The sequence below is a fragment of the Dermacentor silvarum genome, chromosome 3, assembly GCF_013339745.2.
Source record: "Dermacentor silvarum isolate Dsil-2018 chromosome 3, BIME_Dsil_1.4, whole genome shotgun sequence".
In the NCBI taxonomy this organism is placed as follows: domain Eukaryota; kingdom Metazoa; phylum Arthropoda; class Arachnida; order Ixodida; family Ixodidae; genus Dermacentor; species Dermacentor silvarum.
In genome coordinates this window covers 205,427,448-205,447,914 of record NC_051156.1, presented here as the reverse complement: position 1 = coordinate 205,447,914, position 20,467 = coordinate 205,427,448, and the positions used below count along the sequence as shown (strand labels likewise).

Below are 20,467 nucleotides of genomic sequence, written 5' to 3'. Positions count from 1 at the left end.
CGTCATGATGACGTCATCGCACGGTCGTCGTTTCAGCGTCATTTCCGCTGTCCTCATTTCACCGTCGTTATGTCAAAATCGTTGCGCTACCTACCACAGTCGTTGTCACGCACTCGTCACTCCGTTATCGTTATGCCGCCTGCCATATAATACTGTCGTCTTCAGCCATCTCCATAGCTCTCAATCCGAGGTCGTCGCGCCTTCATCTTCACACAATCGTCGCAGTGCCGTTGTTCGCCGTTTTGCCTTCATTCCACTGCCATAATGTCGGCTTAGGGCCCATTCACACTTGCGACTAGGCGAGGTCGCGCGACCAATTGCGACTGGCGACCAGAAAACTACTCAAGACGAACGATGTTCACACTTACAAATGCGACCGACGAGTCGCTAAACCGAAATGTATCACGATATGCCGTTCACGTCTGCTTGAAATGCCATCGCCACGTAAAATAAGCGTCAGCGTATACGGACGTCCTGTTCCTTCGCATCTGATTGGTTCAGCTGTTCTGCGACTGTGGTCGCGCGACTGAAAAATCGAGCAGTGAGCGACTCGCCCGAAATGGTCGCATTTCGAGAAAAGCGACCATTTGCGACTACTTGCGACTGGTCGCTTTGCGACCAACTTGGTCGCGCGACCTCGCCTAGTCGCAAGTGTGAATGGGCCCTTAGTGTAGCATACGTTTCCATTCCAGCGTCAACACATTAGTCTTGTCGTTATACACACGCTCGCATAGCACACAACTAGACATTTCACCAGATTTAAACCACTTAGCTGTCGCTTGACGTGCACAATCATACCCCGATGGTTTCTGTCGATTTTTGCTTCTTTCAGTGGCCGTCGCAATTTATCTTGTATGTTCTGTAGTTAAGGGTGTGTATATCAGCGGAATTGTTCCTCACTCACCCATCTGACGGAACGGAGAACTGAAAATTTACCAAGGTCACCGATGCCCCGAACCACCACTTAGGATGAATGATATCGCCTATAGGGGCAAGACCTGACAGCATTTACTGAGTAGTGAACAGTGGCCTTTAAGTGAGGGCCCATCATGCATGTATGAGTGAAGTTTTTAAGTCACGCGAAGGCGGTACATTGCAATGGAGTAACTTAGCACAGCCATTGACTTGAGGCTGCTGGGTCTGTAGTTTTCGTTTCAAGCGAAGCTTGTATGCGCTAGCCTGAGCCGGCGATGAAACGCCAAAAACCACCTGCTCTCAGAGCTGCACAGGTGGCTTGTGCTCGGCACGCGCTCGTGCCACTGCTCCCGCGTTCGTCCTCGTCGTCTGCTTCCACAGCTGGCTGCGTTCCCGCTAATCATTCCAGTGTAGAATTTCACTTCTCTTCTGTCGTCGTAATGGCCGGGGAGGCCGTGCATACGGGGGCTATCAGCCATTGCCTAAGGGGGTATGAGCCATTCATTGTCTTACGTAACGGACAGATGTCATTTTGAAGAAATTTCATGGAAATCCATCCAGAATGAATGCACTCGAGAAAGGGCTCGTCATCAACATGCCGATTCTAGCGCGAGGGCTTCCGAAGCCTAGGCGAAACGTCAGCGAAGAGCCATGGACCCCGAGTTGCGGGAGTGCGATGTTGAGGCCAAACGTCAGCGTCGTCTTGCCCTCCAAGAACCCGACAACGGCAACGCTAGCGCCAACTTCCCCGGCATGATGGCCAGGTTTCAATGCGAGTTTCTCAACCGGAACTTCGGACCCAGCTGCAGTGCGTGTGACCGGTTGTGGTTCGAGCCCAACGGGGTACTCGTGAGTGCAATTCGTTCGGAGGAACACCGAAGAAACCCACGACAAGCTTCACCTACCCCCATTTCCACGGCAGGTGAGGGGTACAATTTTTTTCTATTTCTATTTCATTTATGCAGTGACAGACCCGCAATAACGAACACATTTATTCACTCACTTGTGAAAGGCTGGTCTGAAAAATACCGGCGACATGAAATATAAAAAATTTCAGGCAAACCTAAACCATAGCTCGGAAGTAAATCATCAATAAATAGTTTTTTTTAAGAGCCCACACTGAACCAATTTTTACCACCTTGATAAAACGTTTTTTAATTGCCGGATTCAGTTTCCCGCTTAATTTGAACAAAGGTCACCCACTGCTACCTATGTAAAATTATCTGTAAGCCCGCAGAGAGGGCCCATAATTTGCTAGGAGTTTTTTGACACTTTAAATTCTGATGTTTTAACGCTGTTCACGTGATGAACAAAAAACAGGCTTACCGTCATCTTCATCCACTCCTTCGGGGTTCGCTACGAAGACGGCTTCGCTGGGGAACTGCGTGTCCGACTCTCGCCAGAGTTGCATTTCCCGCCTCTCGATATCCAGCTTGCAGATCTGTATAGGTATCGTTCAGACAGCCGATAAAAGGTGGCATATAAGAACAAGTACTTCCAAGGAAACACGAACAATATTGGTTCTGTGTGCACTGCGCTCAAGTATAGTGAATACAATGACAACTAAAATGTAACGTTCTGATTTTGTCGAAAAGACGTTGCACACTTTACTGCGAGGTCGGTGTCATCGCTGAATCTTTTCGCGTCTGCTGACCGCTATTGAGAACTAATACCATAGGGAATCGGCATTTTGGCGTTCTTTTGCCTTTGCTGGTGGCTACAGGAGCTGCCGTTGTTCGCAAAGAAAGCTGCGCCTGAATGAAAAAAAAATGGGGGACACTAAAAAATTCAGGGAGTTAACTTACGATACAGCATGGTTGTTTGTTGGAGCCGAGTGAAGAGCTACGAATTTCGACTACCTGGGTTTATTTATCGCGCACGTAAATCTAAATGAACGAGCGTCATCGTTCTGCCGTCATCCAAATTCGGCTGCCGCGAACAGTAATCAAACCCACGCACTCTTGCTCGGTGGCAGAACGCCAAAGCCAGTCAGCTACCGCGGCAGCTATGTTGCGGGTAATTGTGCCTCGCTGCAGGAATCCATCTGCTGCAATGTGCCGCGTTGTAATTATAAACATAAAATATATCTAACTTCGGTCATTTTGCGTGAGCTAAGACGAAAAAGAAAAAAGAAATTCGTCGGCCCTTCCACTCCGTGACGATGGTTAACCAGCGAAGCTGAAACGTGCGGCCGGCCCCGGTGTTTATAACTGGGTTAATAACGAGGGTTCATTTAAGTATTTCTCAATTATGAGGTTACACACACGTTCGTCTGCGACGGAGAGAACGACGGCAATGACGGTATGCCGGCAGTCCGCCGTTGTCATGTGCGTTCGATGTCTCGAGTTTGCTCGGCGGCGTGGTTAGCAGCAATTGCCCGCCTTGCCGCTCGCGATTCTTCAAAAATTAAATTGCTTCAAAATTAAATCTGTCCGTTACGGTAAGACAATGAATGGCGCATACCCCCCGTAAACGCGGCCTCCCCATTACGACGACAGAAGAGAAGTGAAATTCTACGCTGGAATGATGAGCGGCAACTCAGCCAGCTGTGGAAGAAGACGACGACGACGAACGCGGGAGAAGTGGCACGAGCGCTTGCCGAGCACGAGCACAAGCGCGGGGGCGCCAACGAGCCAGCTGCGGAAGAAGACGACGACGACGCTCGAGCCAATGCTGATGATAATAGTTTTCCGTACACAGGCAATTTCGCCTAGCCATATACGATTTCGCCTAGACGTATTAAGCTTCGCTTAAAAAAAAAGCATTAAAAATTACGAAAGGACGTTGATATTTTGCCGCTGCAGACGGCATCATCGAAGCAATACTTGTTTCGAAAACTCATCGGAGGCAATAATATAATAAAAGCGCTGGTTTTGTCGAACAGGAGGTGAAGGCATTGATTTGTTGAGCTTACCGCATTCCGGCACTCGCCTAGCCGCTCGAAGTTTCCACTGCCGTATGTGTAGCGGTAGGGTTTCCCTTGGTATTCCGGGTTTATTGTCGGTAAGTCGTACCCTGCAAATCGGTGGAATATGCTTCAATGCACTCATTGTGGAATTCAGTGAACGATTTATATTCCTCAGTGCAATCAAGGGGATTGTAATAAATAGAAAATTTTTCTTTAGCAATTTGAAACGCACGCAATTGGCCCCACGTGTCGAAGGACTTACTCTATTTTTTGATTGATTGATTGATTGATTGATTGATTGATTGATTGATTGATTGTTCTGTCCATCCATTCATCCACCCCTCCATTAATCACTCAACTGTTGTAGCGCAGAACAAGGAAATTGAAGAAACTTGTGAAAGAAAGATAGCGCATAAATGCTAGTATGTTAGTGGTCTATCTGCCAATCCTCGTAAACAAACACGCTCATCTGAAGTATTTGGCCACAGTATATATATAGCTGAGCCAAACCGTCCTACGAAAAAAAGAAAGGTTTAAAAAACACGGTGCAAGGTACAATTTTGACACTTGCGGTGTTCGGCCGTAAGACATCTGATGACCGAACACCGTAGGTCTTTTAATTGTATCTTGCACCACGTTTTTTAATATCTTGAGCAGCTTGGCTAACGTTAGCTGGAACACACCGTAGAATCCTGGCCTTCCTAGTTTCCAAGTTTGTTCAACTTCTCGTACTGAGCTTCACGGCCGAGCGGCTGCGTATAAGCACAAGAATATAGTGTTTATTATTCGTGTTTCGGCTTGTAGCAATCTTTTCCCGAATGCAAGAGCTCCGCAGTGTCTTTTTTTTATTATATTCAATGTTCTAAAGGTCCAAACAGAACGCGGTTCCATAAAATAATTTAATTTAATTGTAGAATCACGATTGCTTCTACCACTATGTGCACTACAATATGAATAAAGAGGGCCTTAGTTCAATACTTAACTATGCACCGTTGATATTTGTAGCGATTTACTTAGAACATTATTTACCCTAAGTGCAACCTTCTAGGTTAAACACACATAAATAATGTCGTATAGCGTGTTCCTGCACATTGAGTTGTCGATCAATTCGTCCTGACCCTGCATCTCATACCTTCCTCATTATCTCAGATGGTACTGCGACTGCCATGGAAAGGTGCTGTCGGATTCGAACCCCAAACCAGGACGATATTAACGCGACAGCGTTAAGGGCACCATGTGACAAAAAAAATCCGGTATCAGCGTCCCGTCAGCGCACATATTCCCGTATTTATTTAGGTATGTGTATATGCCACGTCTTGCTATATGATATGCGGGTTATATTGCCACGTCATTTTATCACTAAGGATTTTTTTCTAAAACAGCGAAACTAGTTTTCTGAAAAACCCGCATGAGTTTCTTTTGTAGCGGCGTGTTAATGTCGGGCGGATGACAGTCTTTTCCATCTTGACAGAAATAGTGCTTGTCAACGGCGAGAAGCAAGATGTACAGAAGTAACACAAGTAAATTTTTTTGTCCCTCATGTGTTATTTTTATGCCGTTACCGGGAGGATGTCGCATCGTATACTGGAAAACATTGCGGTACTCAAATTCTTTGTACGCGCGGGGAGAGTAACTACGCACGTGTATACCTTTGGATCCCATCTCCTCGTGGGTGAGCCAGATGGTGCTGTTGTCCTGGCGGTAGGCGCGAGCCTCGGTGTACTTGAGGCTCACCAGGTTGCCCTCCTTGGTGCTGCTCACCTGCGTTGGTTTATTGTGGGAAAGGAGCAGGGGGAGAGAGCACCGCGTTTACGTATAACCCTTATCATTTTGCAAGCTAGAACGAGAGCATAGACGCGCATTTATCAACTGCGACAAAAGGGAGAGTTTTGGCTGTTTAAATGTTCGATGCCGATAAATTCGTGGTAAGCCCTAGACGTAGTAGCCCTAGACAGAAGAAATCAATAAATAATAATAACGCGTGGTCATGTAACCGCTACTCAAGCACATGTGTGTTTTAAACATCTGTAGACTTGAGTGCCGTTCACAATGCAGCTTTCTAGACAGTGCGTTGTGCGTAGCCAGAAATTTTTTTCTGGGGGGAGGGGGTTCACATTTGCTCGGGGAAGGTAAGAGGAAGAGGGAGAGGGGGGCTGGGCAGGCCGCATGCTAACACAAAAACTTTTCGGAATCACCAGGCTCCTTCTAGGAGGCTGGTTTCCTTTCTTACTTTCTTTCTTTTTCTTACTTTTTTATTATTTAAGGTTAGATGATGGTAGGCTTGCAGAAGTGTGATACGCAAACCAAGCTGACTAAGGCCGGAACTTTCCCCTTGACTAACGTTGCACGTTGGGTTTGTTGGTATACCATGGCGGCAAAAGGCGTAGCGCATCAGAAACAGGACACACGAAGAAGAACCCCTTGAACTGGAATTGGCGTCCTTGAGCAATGTCAGACGCTCACCCGTACGTTCATCGGAACTGCACAAAATTCGCGCGTGCGCAACAACTGCATAATCTGTCTAGAGGCGTTGCTTCACCGCACCTAAAATCAGCTAACAATTTTCTCAGAGTCAAATGTTTTGTCCGGTAAAACGCAGGTAAAAGAAAATTTAGGCAGAAGCGGTGCTTATACAACACAAAAATAATTACGACAGTGAAGAAGCGATGGAACAGAATAAATGCACGTTCGAAATGAAACGCACCGTTCGTCGTGATGATGATCTCGAGCCTCTACGTTTATTGTGAATGCAGGAGGTTCCTTTAATTCATTTCATTTTCAATTCACTTGAAACGCGTTAAGATGAGCAGGTCTGCTTTCAATTTTGTGTCTTGACTTTTTACAGAAGTTGCAATCACGCGTTTTTTTTTTCCTCCCATGCTTTCGAAGTGCACGATCAGCAGCCTGCCTCCTTTCTTTTCGCTACGGTCAGCAGTTTCTCCAACTCGAACAGTCGCCTATATAAAGGCTCACATCTTTTCTAGGGCCTTGTAAGCCTGTTTAGGCTAATGAGACAAGACCAAGAAAAGCTGTCTTTTTTTCTTCTTTTTTTTTTCTCCAGAATTGGCGCACCGCTCGGTTTATTGCGAGAAAGGTTTAACTTCAACGACTGCTCACCTTAGAAACGGGAATCACAAAGCGCCGGAAGTGACCCTGGCAGTCTGGATCGAAATCTTCGGCCGTGGAGTTTCTAATCTTGTCCAGATAATACCTGTAAGAAGCAAACAGCATCGTGCACAGTCACCGAGTTCAAGAAAAATACGAGATTAGTTAGCTTTAAATGTTTATTGTGTAATAATAACTTGAATACTTTTATTTTATTAAATGAATTGTATTCATATATAAACAACTATATTCTTTTTTTATGCAGGATATTGTTTTTTGAAAATTTAAAACAAAATGACGTTGTTATTAGACAGACCAGACGTAAGGACATGTGGCATGTCTTCTCACCTAGAGCGCATACCGATACATAATTATTAAGCCATAACACGCCTACTTTGCTCAATGTATCAAGTCGTTAGAACTTTTACCCAGCTCTGAGCTGTAGCACCACAGTTAGACGGTGTTCCAACTTCACTGCTATCCCTTTCTTTTTCATTGCAACTACAATTTCCCGAGTGCTGATGTACCGAACTTTGCACAAATTGTGCTCATACGCTTCAAATACTGTATTTTTTTTTATTGAACTGGACGATTATGTTATAAGTGTTGTACTACAAGTACACCACGTCATATGCTTTGTGGGAAACAAATATGGAGGTCAGATCCACAAGTTGGAATCCGAGAAGCGCCGTTAAAGAAATGCCATGCAACTGATTATATTCTGCACAGCGTTTTGCATCATCGGTATTACTTGCGTGCCAGTGAAGACGGCAAGACGCGAAGACCCCCACCACGTGACCAGCATGACCCCGATTATACTGTCTCCGGAATTAGCCCGCTTTTTAAAGAAAGCTTCGATTTAAAAGCTCTGTTTCCATGACGAGTGTATGCTATACCGCATGCCTTGTCCGAAAGACAGTATTTCAAGGAAACACTACAGGAAGGACTACTTGTTGTTGTCGCCTCAAAACATGACTCTGTTGTCAGGCGCTTCAACGCGTATCGTCGTCGTCGTCGATGTTGTTGCTGCTGCCTCGGCACCTATCCACAATGGCGGATTGGCCAAGGTTCGCAATGAAAACGATACAAGTCCTTGCTTCCCAGTAATTTAGTGGTCTGTACTACCGCAGAAAGTTCCTTTCCAACTATTCGTTTCCTTCCGCCTTTTTTTTTTCTACACTTTTTCCTCCTTCAAGTGCTGAGCAGAGAACCGAAGAGTATTCTGATTAACCTCTATACCATTCACCTCACATTACTCTCACTGTGTCTTCAAGATTCTTAACTGACAGGACATAAAAAATAACCCCTATACAAGAAATCGAGTAGAGGCGCCTAAATGTAGCAGTTCGTTCCCCGAAAGCTTCTGTTCTAGACGGGTGGAGGTTAGCAATTGCAATAAACACTGTTCAAGCATTGCACATTGGCATTCGTGGATGTTACATAAGTGCAATAAATAGTTTCATACTCATAAACACAACATTCCGCAGCATTACCGGCGCGAATGTGCACGGAACATTTCGCATTTAACACTGAACACGCGCACAGACCAAGGCTACACTTCTGCTGCTTACAGTGCACAACCGATTTCGGCGACGTTGGAGCTGTTCAGGTACTCACACTACTTGCCTCTCGAGTCAAACCCTTTGACTGAGGCCACATACCTGTCCAGTATGGTGGCGTCTTCGTAGGCGATCATGTCGAACACAATGTGGCCGTCGTCTTCGTAGGTGTTCACCACGTGGAAGAAAAACAAGGGGTCCGTGACGAACCGCGTCCTCAAGACGGCGCCCGATGATCTGTCCAATACCACAAATTTGGTCTGGTTGCGCCAATGGCCACAAATAGATGTCAGCCCCATCCAAGACAGGCCAGGTGCAGAGGTAATGGAGATCCAGGAAGAAAGAACAGAGAGTGATGACATGAAAAGAAGGGGCGAGAAAATGTCCATCACACCTTACTCAGCTCTCACTACGCCCTAAACTCAATTTACAGGAAGTCATACATTATTGTGCCATTGTGTCCCTTGAGTTCCTGCTATTTCGGGTGTGTGACATCGTTGCCTTACGTTTGATGCACTGATAGGTTCGCTGTGTTCAGTCCACACAATTAGCCTCCGTAGAGGCGTTTGCCGCGAAGGAAGAGTATTTAGAATGTTAGTATATGCTTTATATCAGTGGCTTGTAAATAAGATACCGCGATAACCATCTCATGCACGCACCCCCATGCCAAAAACGAACAGCATGTACGACCTAGTTTCTCCAACATAAATAATCAAATCAAATCTGCATGTACACTTGGTCGTGCTAATATACCACAGAGCAATATGCTGTGACTGCAAATTTCAAAATCTTATTCCTCATTAGAGCGCTCATTTCAGTTCACTGCCGATCATCTTTTTATTTCAAGTTCGCATCTCGTGGACACTTTTTTACTATGAAACTCTACAGCAAGGAACCTCGTAACACACTGCGATGGTGGGAGGCAACCACTGTCGCTTTGTTGAGGGTAGCCCAAAAGAACGAGAGAGAAGGTTGCACTGTCAGAGAGGTTGCACTGTCAAGCAGATAGGTTGCACTGTCAAGCTTGCTGCTTTACACAGGACAACGGAAAGGGGGAAGAAATTGAATGGCTAAAGTAAGGCAATAATTATTAAAGAAAGGTGAAAATGAACTGAGTAAACTGAGTAGTGTCTTTTAAGTAGACTGTTTCCGCTTAACGGCGCATAAGAAACTTTCGACATCTTTCGCCAACTATTGCCATAACGTTCAATTCCATGCTAATAATTTTATGTGACGAGTTCACAGCGGCTTCCTTTTCATCATGTTTAACCTTTTTCATCTCCCTTACGCAATGTTTCAACTCGGAGCCATTGAGGAGTTTGAGTAAATCATAGTCACCTTCTCCTTGGGCGCCCAGTCGAGGCAGTCCTTGAAGGAGTATCCCTTGATGCGCGATCCGACCAGGCGCATGGCGTTCACCAAGAGTGGCTGCTCGACGAATACCACGTAGTTGCGCGTCATGCCGAAGCTGTGGTAATAGCTGAAGGTTGTCTTCCAGCTGGACGGTATGTGGTAAGCCACCGACGCCCGCTTCAGACCCGAACAGCCTACGCATGTCAACACGTATGTTTTGTTTTTCTAATGTTCACTTCAATTCAGTATGCTGTGATCGAAAATTGATAGCCCTCGTAACGCTACGTTAGAGATAATCTAAGTCATAAGTGGCTAGCATGAGTAACAAATTCCAGATAAAGCTCAGTGTGTGCGGTACAACTGTCGTTGGCTGCGCTTACATTGACCGTGCTCACCTTGATTTCTATACTATAGGGCGTTTTCCCGCCAACATTGCACTTTTACGAAGTAGTATAGCGTGACTGAATCTATAGGTAGCTGACGACGAAGATTTACACACAGCGCACAATACTGTAATGAATATCCGTTATTATCAATTATGTTTTCCTACTACTGTACGAGTGTCGCCGTAAAGCCCACGTTCAGTTTGGGTCAATTTACAGAGCCCATGATCGTCATCATCGTCGTCGTCGTTATCGTCCACCCTGTGTACATTTCATGTCCAGTGCTCGAACAAACCTTTCCTCAGTGACCTGCAATTATTCCAGTCTTGCCTCAGCTGTTTTCATCCTACGTCAGCCACCATTGTAATCTCACCATGCAACATAATTCCTCTACCATCCTCAATTGTGTTTCGCTTTTCCCATCATCAGTTTTCTTGCTCTAATAAACTACCGGTTATCTTCTCCACGCATTACGTAGATGAAATGTACAACCAAACTTCACTTGTTCAACTTAATTTCAAGTGGAATATCACTGCACCATTTTGCTCTCTAAACCATGCGACCGTGATGCCCCTATCAGGACAGAATACGGCAGTGTCCACAGGGAGATTCACAGGAAATATAGCAGAAACCCTGAAATTCACGAAATACCGTTATCGTTAGTGAGCCCTGTCGGGATTCGTGAATAGTCGCACAAATCGGGATTGTATCCACAAAGGTTCTCTCAAGTTACTGCGTCAGCTGAACTTGGTTTGTTTGTCTAGTCCTAGCTTTTCTCTCTCTTTTTTTTTTTTTGCTTCTGTTTATGAGCTTGTCTTACGTCAATTTAGAAGCCTCATTTGAAGTAGCAAGCCATGTTATAGCAACGCTCACATCTTCAGCTTTTATGAAACTTTCGGCGTTTCCTCTCTGACCGGTATTCGGCCACCTGCTCCTCATGATAGCAATCGTATCTCGTGGTTACGACTCACTAGACGATCGCCGGTGATGGCTAACCCTGGAGGGAGCTTACGTAACAAAAGTTCCGTGAAGAGAGCCCAATTCTTCATCTATCGAGAATTCGCTGCCTTCGCATTGCAATGTTCGCACTGAACACGAGTACACGCCGCGAGTTCTCTACCTTTTCCTGGCGGCGGTATCTTTATGATGTGGTACTTGAGGCCCGATACAAAGCTGGCGCCCAGGTTGTAGCTGGTCCCGTCCTCTTGGGTGATGGGGTGGGCGCTGGCGAGGTTCACCGATACCAGCTTGTTCACGTCGAACTGCGGACGTGCAAACGAACACATGTGATATATGCTGACGTCTCAGATTCGGTACCGCGGACACAATGGCATCCGCGCAGTATAGCAGCAATCAAGTGGAGCTCGTTATAACTTATCGGCGTATGTGAGGCGTGGTATTACTGCACGTTCCTGGTGCCGCGCGATTTCCAATATTTATTTGAAGCTACATAGCTTTACATGTGGTTTCGACTTCAAGCGGCTACCAATTCTCAACCCATTTATAGCATGATTACAGCATGAACGTCGGGCATTATAAAAAAAGACGTGCTGCTCCGTGGCCCGGTGAAAGATAGCTTATAGGAACGGCATGTTTATGAATTCATACTGAGGCCCCAAGAGGTATTACCACATGAGCTTTTTTTTTCTATTTTTTAAGTTCGACCTGTCATCATAAACTTGCTGGCCAGATTATAGTCTTATGTGAATAATAAACAACACTAAACGAATCTACACTGGTGAAGTAACCTTTGAGGACTATGTTCCCTTATGCTACACTAATGTTTCAAGTTATAATTGGAGAAAAGGCAAAGGCAAGGTTTTTCTTGTTAACTTTTCCTCTCCAAATACAACGCTGGTCTGTCTTTATGACGAAATAACTTGTTTCTTTTTTTTTTTTTCATCGGCTTGCCCTGCTTTCGTTCAGAAGAACGCTCGCAGAACTCACTGGATTGACTCTGGTTCCTCCAGAATACAATGCAATCCTTATTTACTGCACAAACTACTAACTGTTCCCAAGAAACGGCTGCTGGAATTTATGACCACGCAGATAGTCAATGTCAGAAGTTCAAAATAATGCTGTCCCGAGATAACGTTTTTGCGTCTATTGCTTTTTCTGCCCTGTGAATTTTCTTTTGAGTAATTATTGGCTGTACTCACCCTATTGGCTGTACTCACCCTTTGGACGGCTTCTAAAGAGTCTTGGTCGACCTTCCACATAAAACACGTCTCGGAAGTGCAGAATAATTCATCTCCTAGCGAGTACACGTTGCCGAAGTTGTTATCCGTCAAGTCGCTGGGGACCAGGGCAGCAAAAAACCTGCGCGGTTTGTGGCGTCATATTTCGCTTCGCTTCCCTTTTTTTCAGCACACTGTAAAGCTTAATCACGCAGTAACTAGTGAAGAGATTCATGTGTTGCTAGAGCTTTCTGCAACATGCACGAAACACAAACTAAAGGAGCAGTATGCTTTGCTTCAGATATGTTCTGTAATAAATCCGCAACTGTGTTGTCATTGGGGCGGGAAGCACACCGGCTACTCCATTCAGTTCTCTCTGTTGTACACTCAAACAATAAACAAACAGATAATGTAAAATTAAATAAATAAATAAGTGTGATTATGAAGATAGTTATCACAAAGATAAAGCTCTCCCGGCTGACAGCTCTCACCTAGAGAGTATGTTCTTGCAGGGGTCCGGGTAACACCTCGTGCCAAACTCAGTGACGACGGGGCGATTGACGCTGCTCAGCTTTTTGTAAGCCTCAGATTGTAGATATCGCGAACTATACCGCACCTGCGAAAGAATCGATGGAGGTGAGTGATTCATGAAAATGTGATTCACAGAGACGCGCGCTCAACATCAAAAATTATATCAGGGTATCGCTTAAAGCTTAACTTAATTTGTCTCATGTGACGAGTGCATGGTATCAAAGATGGTAAGTCTACACTGTTATATATTATCTTTCAGTAACTCCGTCTCGCACCTTTCCCTTCACGAAAAGGCAAGTCAGTGTCCCACTATAGGAGATATATATCAATGATGCCGGGTCCACATACGGCAGAGTACAACATATTGTTTCGAATTCTAAACGTTTCACAAGCACTTCTATTAAGATATAAGATAGAAAGAAAAAGATATGCTGTCTTTAATGAAAGCCGGAGATGTTTGTCTGGCGGATGGCCATTAAGGTATGATTGAACTGATGAACATTTCTTTGCGTTGGGCTTTTATATGGAGTTGTGAAGTATTCCGACCGTCCTCTCTGAAATATTTCTGGGCAGTTGTTAAAAGACTATCGCTCTCTTGTCCATATCTCGAAAACGATATATTAGGAAGTGTGAAGGTAGAAGATAGCCGGTTTTTATCTTACACGGGAACAGCACAGAGACAAGAAACTGGCGGCAAACAAAGCTCTATGCGTTTTGCTGTTTCTTCGCTGTTATCGTGTATGACAAAAAAAAAGGTTTCGTAAGCTTGTTTTCGGATGAATGAACGTACGCATTATTATCACGCATGGCATTTTTTTATACGGACTGCTCCTTAAATTGTACAGTCCGATCTCCTCAAGATGACATCTTCCTGAAGGCTGCACATGCGTAAACTATGCACTCCGTAACCTTACATATCCAAGGTTAGGCAAAGTGCAGATGATACAGCTTAAGCAACACCATACGGTGTGCGCCTCCACGCTATACGAAACCTCGTGTGCGTATTTCAATGGCCATTGAATCGCATCCAAAACACAGACCACATCAAGACGCCACTTGCTACCCAAAAAACTTGAAAATGTGATGCTGGCTTCAAGGCAAATTTAGAGTCTTAGCTTCTTCGTAAATGTATTAGAGGTTGCAGAATACCGGATTACCAAGAAGGTGTACGGCAGCGACTTCTTGTGGCGCAGAGCTTCACCAGAAAGCACACAACGCTAATACTGTAGTGATCTTCCTATCCTTTACTTAATTTGCTCATGTAAAGCGTTAATAGCAACATAATCGTTAACAAGCAGTCTTTTAATAATTTTCCTTCGACGAGAGCACACTACCGCCCAACCGAACTTTTTCAAACGCATTGTAAATGCAAAAAGTGCCACGAGGTGTCACTACCAGCTTTGCTACTGCCGTCCAAGGCTCCGGGGAGCCGGTAATTCATAAATGGTAAGAAGTTTACGGAGAAGCTAGAACCCTCTAATGACTCCAGTTTTGTGAACGGTGTGAATCTGCGGGCATGCATCGACGGGTCGCGCGCACCTTTCCCTTGTGTATCTCGAACGCAGATAGAATGGCGGCGCCGTCGAACCAATGGCGAAGGCAGAAGCCCCCGCCTAGCTCCCACTTGCCGGGACCCAGCCGGAAGAGCTTGCCGCTCAGCCACTCGGGGACCTCGCCTGCACACAGAGAAAAAGACGAAAGCCTTTTCGTTAGATTGTGGTTGCTGAGAAGAGGTATACCTAAATACGTTCACAGTAAACTAGAGAGAAGACAACAAAGACAGAGAGAGAGAGAGAGTGCGCATTGTGCGATGAAGCCCGGTTCCGACTGTTGTGCCTCCGGTTGTGTATTATGTTGTCCGTATATTTTCTTCATCTGTGCTACTGCTCATCATGAACCACACTGCGGCCTTATTTGTGCGTTCGGGACTCGGTATACGGCGTTTGTGTCGGGACACAGTATATAATGTGTGTGGTTGTCCTCACTGCATGTTTCTCACTGCATGTCTCTGCATGTTCCGGTGTGTCTTGAACTATATGTGGATTTCAGTTACTGTCTTATCTAACACCACTCTAGACTTTCCGAACCTGTGTCACTACTTATTATACAATATTTGTCTTATTCATAGTGCTACATGCATACTGCGTTGTTGTTGTCGTTGCCTATCACGCATGTGGCTCCTATCCACGGTGGGGGATTGGCGTGCACCTTTTGGACGGTGCGAGCGGGCGCCCCGACGAAGAGAACGAACTGCTTCTTGGTCTCGAGCTGTCGGCTGAACAAGTCACCACTGCAGTTTTTTTTTTTTTTTTTGTGAATATGCCTTGTAAATAGTCTTCAGTGTGTAATCCCTCGTTCGGGTAACATTTTGGTGGGGTGCGGGAGCAGCTGTCACCATTAGAAGTGATTAAAAAATAAAACATAACAAAACCGCAGGCAGGCCAACCACAAAGGAAAACTTGGTTTGCTACCCTGCACAGGGGCACGAAAGGGGGTAGAAAGGTAAAGATAAAATATAAAGAGAGTGGGAGAGAGGCCACGCCCAATAAACTAATTTCAGCGCCAGTGAATGCATATAATTTAAAGGTGTGTAATGGGGGGAAAGGAAAGAAAGCACGTGAAAGAGAGAATACGAAAACGAGCGCTAACTTAAAAATGCAAATGTTTCCTGCCATGCAAACAGCGAACTAATGCTCGAGAAGGCTGACAACCACGAATGCCAACAAGAAGCAAAGGGCATGTAACACCTCACAACCGGGAGGGTAAGAAGGAAACACGGATCCTATGCAGGCAAACCAAAACTAACGCAGTCTTCCTCCTTACTTTTGATAGAAAAAAAAGAAAGAACACAAGCGCATGGATGCTGCTTTGTTTATTCGTTTCGTGCACAGCTACTATTACAGCTATGCGAATCGAACAGTCGACATTAGAGAGTCGCCTGAAATATCAGCAACGTCATGAAAGTAAGAAAGATCTCTATCCAAATCGGGATCTCATGCTGCTGTTTCCTTTGCGCCTCTCATACTTCCTTTCTTCCTAAATTATATCAGTACGCTTTTCCATCTCGTATTATATAGTCGTTGCGAAAAGGAAGGTGAACAAATCTTCATCCTTTACTTTCATTCTAATAAAGTGAAGTATCACGAGTTTATGGTTCGACAATGAATCAAGTTCTCAATGAAGTTCGCAATAAACTTTCACACATGCAACAACAACGCTGGCACATAGAGCCTACCGGACAGCGTATCTCGTTTAAATTTCAAATTCTGCTGCAAGCAAATACTCGACGTCGTCTTCGCGCATGCTTTCTTAAGAAAGGCGGCGTTCACGGTACATCCTAGCGAGCGAGTAAGCCCTCCGCAAGAGATCGCACACAAAGCCCGTGCTTCCGGCATCATTCCCACACACGAAAACCCTTTCTCCCAAAACAGTTTTTCGCGGGCACGTTGATCACGTTTGCCGCTGCCAAAACATCACGCAAGGGCTTCTTTTCTGTACGTGAATTTCTCCACCCCGACCTTGTTGCCTGTTAGCCACAATATTTCTCGTCACCGTGTGTTTTGATGCCAAAACAACCGTGTCCACAGAGACGGCAATGAGGAATGGAGAGGAGGGGGGGGGGGGGGGATGTCAGGGCAACGAAGGAGTTTCGCGTCGAAGTTTGCATGTCTGCTGGGAATACTAAAAAGAGCGGCAAGCAGGTTTGTTTTCACGAGTGAGGCCCTCCTGCGCCTGGTTTTTATATAGCTTTGAGGCGGCCGCTTTCCTTATTAGATTGTCTCACTTCTTTTAGGACATTTTCCTTTCATTGCCTCAACGGAACACTTCAGCTTCTGGTAAACAGCCGTTTTTTTTGTTCGCGCGTGCCTTTAGAAACTTAATCTCGGTATCACGCAGTAATTTTTCCCGTTAACTCGGAATAACCAGCATATGCTACGGCGTTCTTAGAATCCCAAGGGAGGGACACCGCCGAACAGCAGTTAGTGCCAATTATACCCGGTTCATAACTGAACTTTTACATTGTTATAACGCCACGTGTTACTCAGCACGACGCTTGTGAACTTGTACAAATTTTCCCAACTCTCTGAAGTCAGTTTTCTTTCTTTTTTTTTCTTCTTTTTCAGCATCAACGGAGCCGCGTAGGGGCCACAGTCGGACGCTAGTGGGATGCAAATAAAAAAAAATGAGATGCCCGAGCACTCATGATTTCTCTGTGCACTCAGGAACCCTATAGATGTTCAACACAGAGATAATCCACAGCCATCTACTGTAACGTCAGGCACAGCACCGTGGAACTCCCATACATGAAACAGAATCGAGCAGTACATTCTCATAACAACGCCCTTATTTTCGATGTAGACCTTACAAAGATGTAGAACTTGTAAATGGCAGTGGAATGTCATATGTAATTATTTGTTGCACTTTATCAATAGCCCTTGCAGAAGGTGACACAAAGCCGAAGAGTGAACGGCTGCTATCTTGCCGCGTCGAGCATTTCCGCGACCAATCAGCGACCTCGTACTCATATAAGCAGATTGCCATAACCACTCTGGGTCTTAACATCCATCCTGAAAAAAAAATAAAAACGGCAATTACGCTGCTAGTAGCATACTATACACATAATTATTCCACATGAGGAATCCTCGTACAAACACTGCAGCTTTCTTTTCGAGTGCCTCGGATTAGTGCCAGTTAAACACTTTCTTTACAGTTCCTACTTTTCGTAATTGGCATTCTCTTTCGGTAAGGTGAAATTTCGTTTATTTACCTGACGCAACCTACTTCTAACAGCACTCGCAGAAGTCAAGAAGCGCGCACTCCAACGTGAAGAAAAAGAGATCCCTAAAGCGATTCAGGGAGTGCCGCCGTAAGGGTGTCTCGCTGTCACACGCCTGCACCGAGGCGGCGGAACATATCACCGCTACTTTTCGCCTCGTGCGACATTTTATGACCTCAGTCCGGAGACGGGAGCTTCCACGGCTTCTATATCCACGTCTCATTTACTTTATCCTTTTCGTTGTTCTTGTTGTCGTTAACACCTTCGCGTTTACCGAGGATATTGTGTTCTTTTCGTCTGGAGTGGAGTGCCCTCTTTAACGAGAACTGCCGACGTGCACATCTGCTAGCTAGACGGCCAGTGGTCTTCTGTTTACCCTTATGTCTGCCTTACGGTGTTCCCGAGGACTTTTCTTTCTTTTGTTCAAGTGCACAGAGAAAAACGGAGCTTTGTGCCGACCCTAGGTGGTTTGGCTTCGGCTACGGCCGAGTTGCGTCGCACCACGGCGCCGTCTGTTCTACCGTCACGATCTTCTTTCTCTGATTCCCCCGAGATTCCAGCCCCGTGAAGCCAAGCCAGCACTTCTTGGTGACCTTTCTCATTTCCTGAAATGGCCTGTTTCTTTCTTGCGTCGTTCCTCCTGCTTGCCCCTGAAAATTTCTTCTGGGTTCTTGTTCTCCTATATACACACACACGCACTTTGTTATTGTTATTCGTGGGCCCCATTTCCACTTGCTTTCTTTTTTTTTTCCTTTCAGAGACAGCGCCGACGTTGATTTCCCGCGATGCAGCTTCTTCGTCCGCGCCATTACGGCGCGACCAGAGCAGATCGACCGAGGTCAGCAAATGTGTCGTTTTGCAGACACGTCCTGCCCCGACGCTTGTTTACTCATCAACGCCACGTGTGCGGCTCATACTTCGGCCATTTCTTTGGCCGTTCGTGTAATTTATAGTATCTTCTTGCTGGCTGTAATTGGTTTTATTGATTGGTATTTTCCTACGACCCGTATATCACCGAGTTGCTTTCAACCGAGAGCCGAGATTGGCTTTCGTGGTGCCTTTAACTCAATCGCCAATATTGTCGACCCCAAATGCATCGGTGTGTAACACTCATCGTTGTTGTTTGTGTTTTCTTTATTTAGCCTGAGGTAATCCATATGGACCTGAATCATTATGTATTTCGCAGTGTACGTTGTATTTACTTGTATATACCGCTGTATATACGTTGTGTACACGTTGTATATCGTGGACGTTGAGTACGTCGTATATATTTCCCAGTGTATGACTAATAAAAATCGGGCCCTCGGTTTCCTCTCTTCTCGTTCATTACACAGCAAGGCCTCGAATCCGGCAGCATTGATGCCTTCAGTTAGCATGTGTGGGTTGATTAACCAGTTGCCTTAATTCGCCCAAAACGATCAGGTACACGTGACACCTGCGACAAAAAAAAAAAAAGAATATTCCACATCGGTCGTTAAGGCAGTGAGGTGTAGCGCTGCCTAACACTATCAGGGTTAGTTCTAGCAGTAAAACCCAAATACCCCAGAGTGTACGGGAAAATGGCGCCGCGGTAGCTCAATTGGTAAGAGCATCGCACGCGTAAGGCGAAGACGTGGGTTCTTGCCCCACCTGCGGCCAATTGTTTTCTTTTTCATCCACTTTCATTTCTATTAATTTATCATTTCTTTATTTCAATTAAACAGTACATGTAATTTCCCATATGCTGTCCTTGGTGGGTTTGTTGGCGTCTCATGATACGACTAATAAAAATCGGGCCCTCGGTTACCTTTCTTCTTGTTCACAGCGTACGTTGATATCACGCAAAAGAATGCGAAAACGCTTGTAATTAGGGTGGTGGCTTGGGCTAGTTGTTAATTCATGGTAAAAACGACGTATACAGCGCGAAGGACAGGGACTGAGAGCGCAGTGTGTGTCGCTTCTCTCAGATCCTGTCATTCACGCTGTACGTCGTTTTTAAAAAACTACGCTTGTAACGCTGAGGAGGCATACCGAAAGTTTTTTTTTTTTTTTTTTTTTTTTTTTTTTTTTTTTTTTTTTACTTAAAGCGGGTAATTAGGCTAGCTTGCGCAGTTACATGTTATTTTGTGAAGAGAGGGAAAATGGGACAGAAGATTCCTAGGAACGGAATAAGATTGGCTCCAGTTATATACTTGTCACAGGAAGTGACAGCGACAGAAGCAGCGAGACACACACACGCAGGCACGCACACGCAGGCACGCACAAGCACGCACACGCAGGCACGCGCACACAAGCACGCGCACACACACCTACACAACCACAGGCATCCGAACGCACGAAGTTGCCGCGCAAGTTCACGGCAACGTCTTGGATTTCGAGAGTGTCTGCTAGCGCCTTTTTATTTTTTCTCGTAAATATTGACTACATATTGTATAGTAATGGAGTCGGACTGAATTTAACAAGTTTACAGAATTTTATTGTGCTACAATTGTCCAAATACGCGAAAAGGCTTCGATATATGTGATGTCACACTTATGTACCAGCGACATAAGTTTTATTTAAAAAGAAAATGAAAGTCTGGAATCCTTTTCCCTACAAGCGATCAAATTTTTGACGCGTAATTGATAAAGTAAAATTGAGACAAAACATTTGATCCGTCCAAGTTAATTCAGTGTTTATTTTAGTTTCGCTTTAACAAGTGCATAATTAGTATTACGCCACGTACTTGCCAGAATGGCAAACAGTAAACGAAAAGAGAAAACGAAGACCACGTTCATGAT

General features: G+C 45.1%; 1 protein-coding gene across 1 annotated transcript in view; it reads right to left on the bottom strand.

Annotated features, from left to right (window-relative positions):
- Positions 1-20,467, bottom strand: part of LOC119446536 (carotenoid-cleaving dioxygenase, mitochondrial) — a 153,095-nt gene that overhangs the window by 5,962 nt on the left and 126,666 nt on the right. The window contains exons 2-11 of the mRNA XM_037710983.2: positions 14,471-14,607; positions 12,892-13,016; positions 12,401-12,542; positions 11,344-11,485; positions 9,826-10,034; positions 8,590-8,747; positions 6,941-7,034; positions 5,473-5,584; positions 3,830-3,930; positions 2,242-2,356 (exon numbers count right to left, since the gene is read on the bottom strand). Of these exons, the coding sequence (XP_037566911.1) occupies positions 2,242-2,356; positions 3,830-3,930; positions 5,473-5,584; positions 6,941-7,034; positions 8,590-8,747; positions 9,826-10,034; positions 11,344-11,485; positions 12,401-12,542; positions 12,892-13,016; positions 14,471-14,607 (1,335 nt within the window). The remainder of the gene's footprint in view (positions 1-2,241; positions 2,357-3,829; positions 3,931-5,472; positions 5,585-6,940; positions 7,035-8,589; positions 8,748-9,825; positions 10,035-11,343; positions 11,486-12,400; positions 12,543-12,891; positions 13,017-14,470; positions 14,608-20,467) is intronic.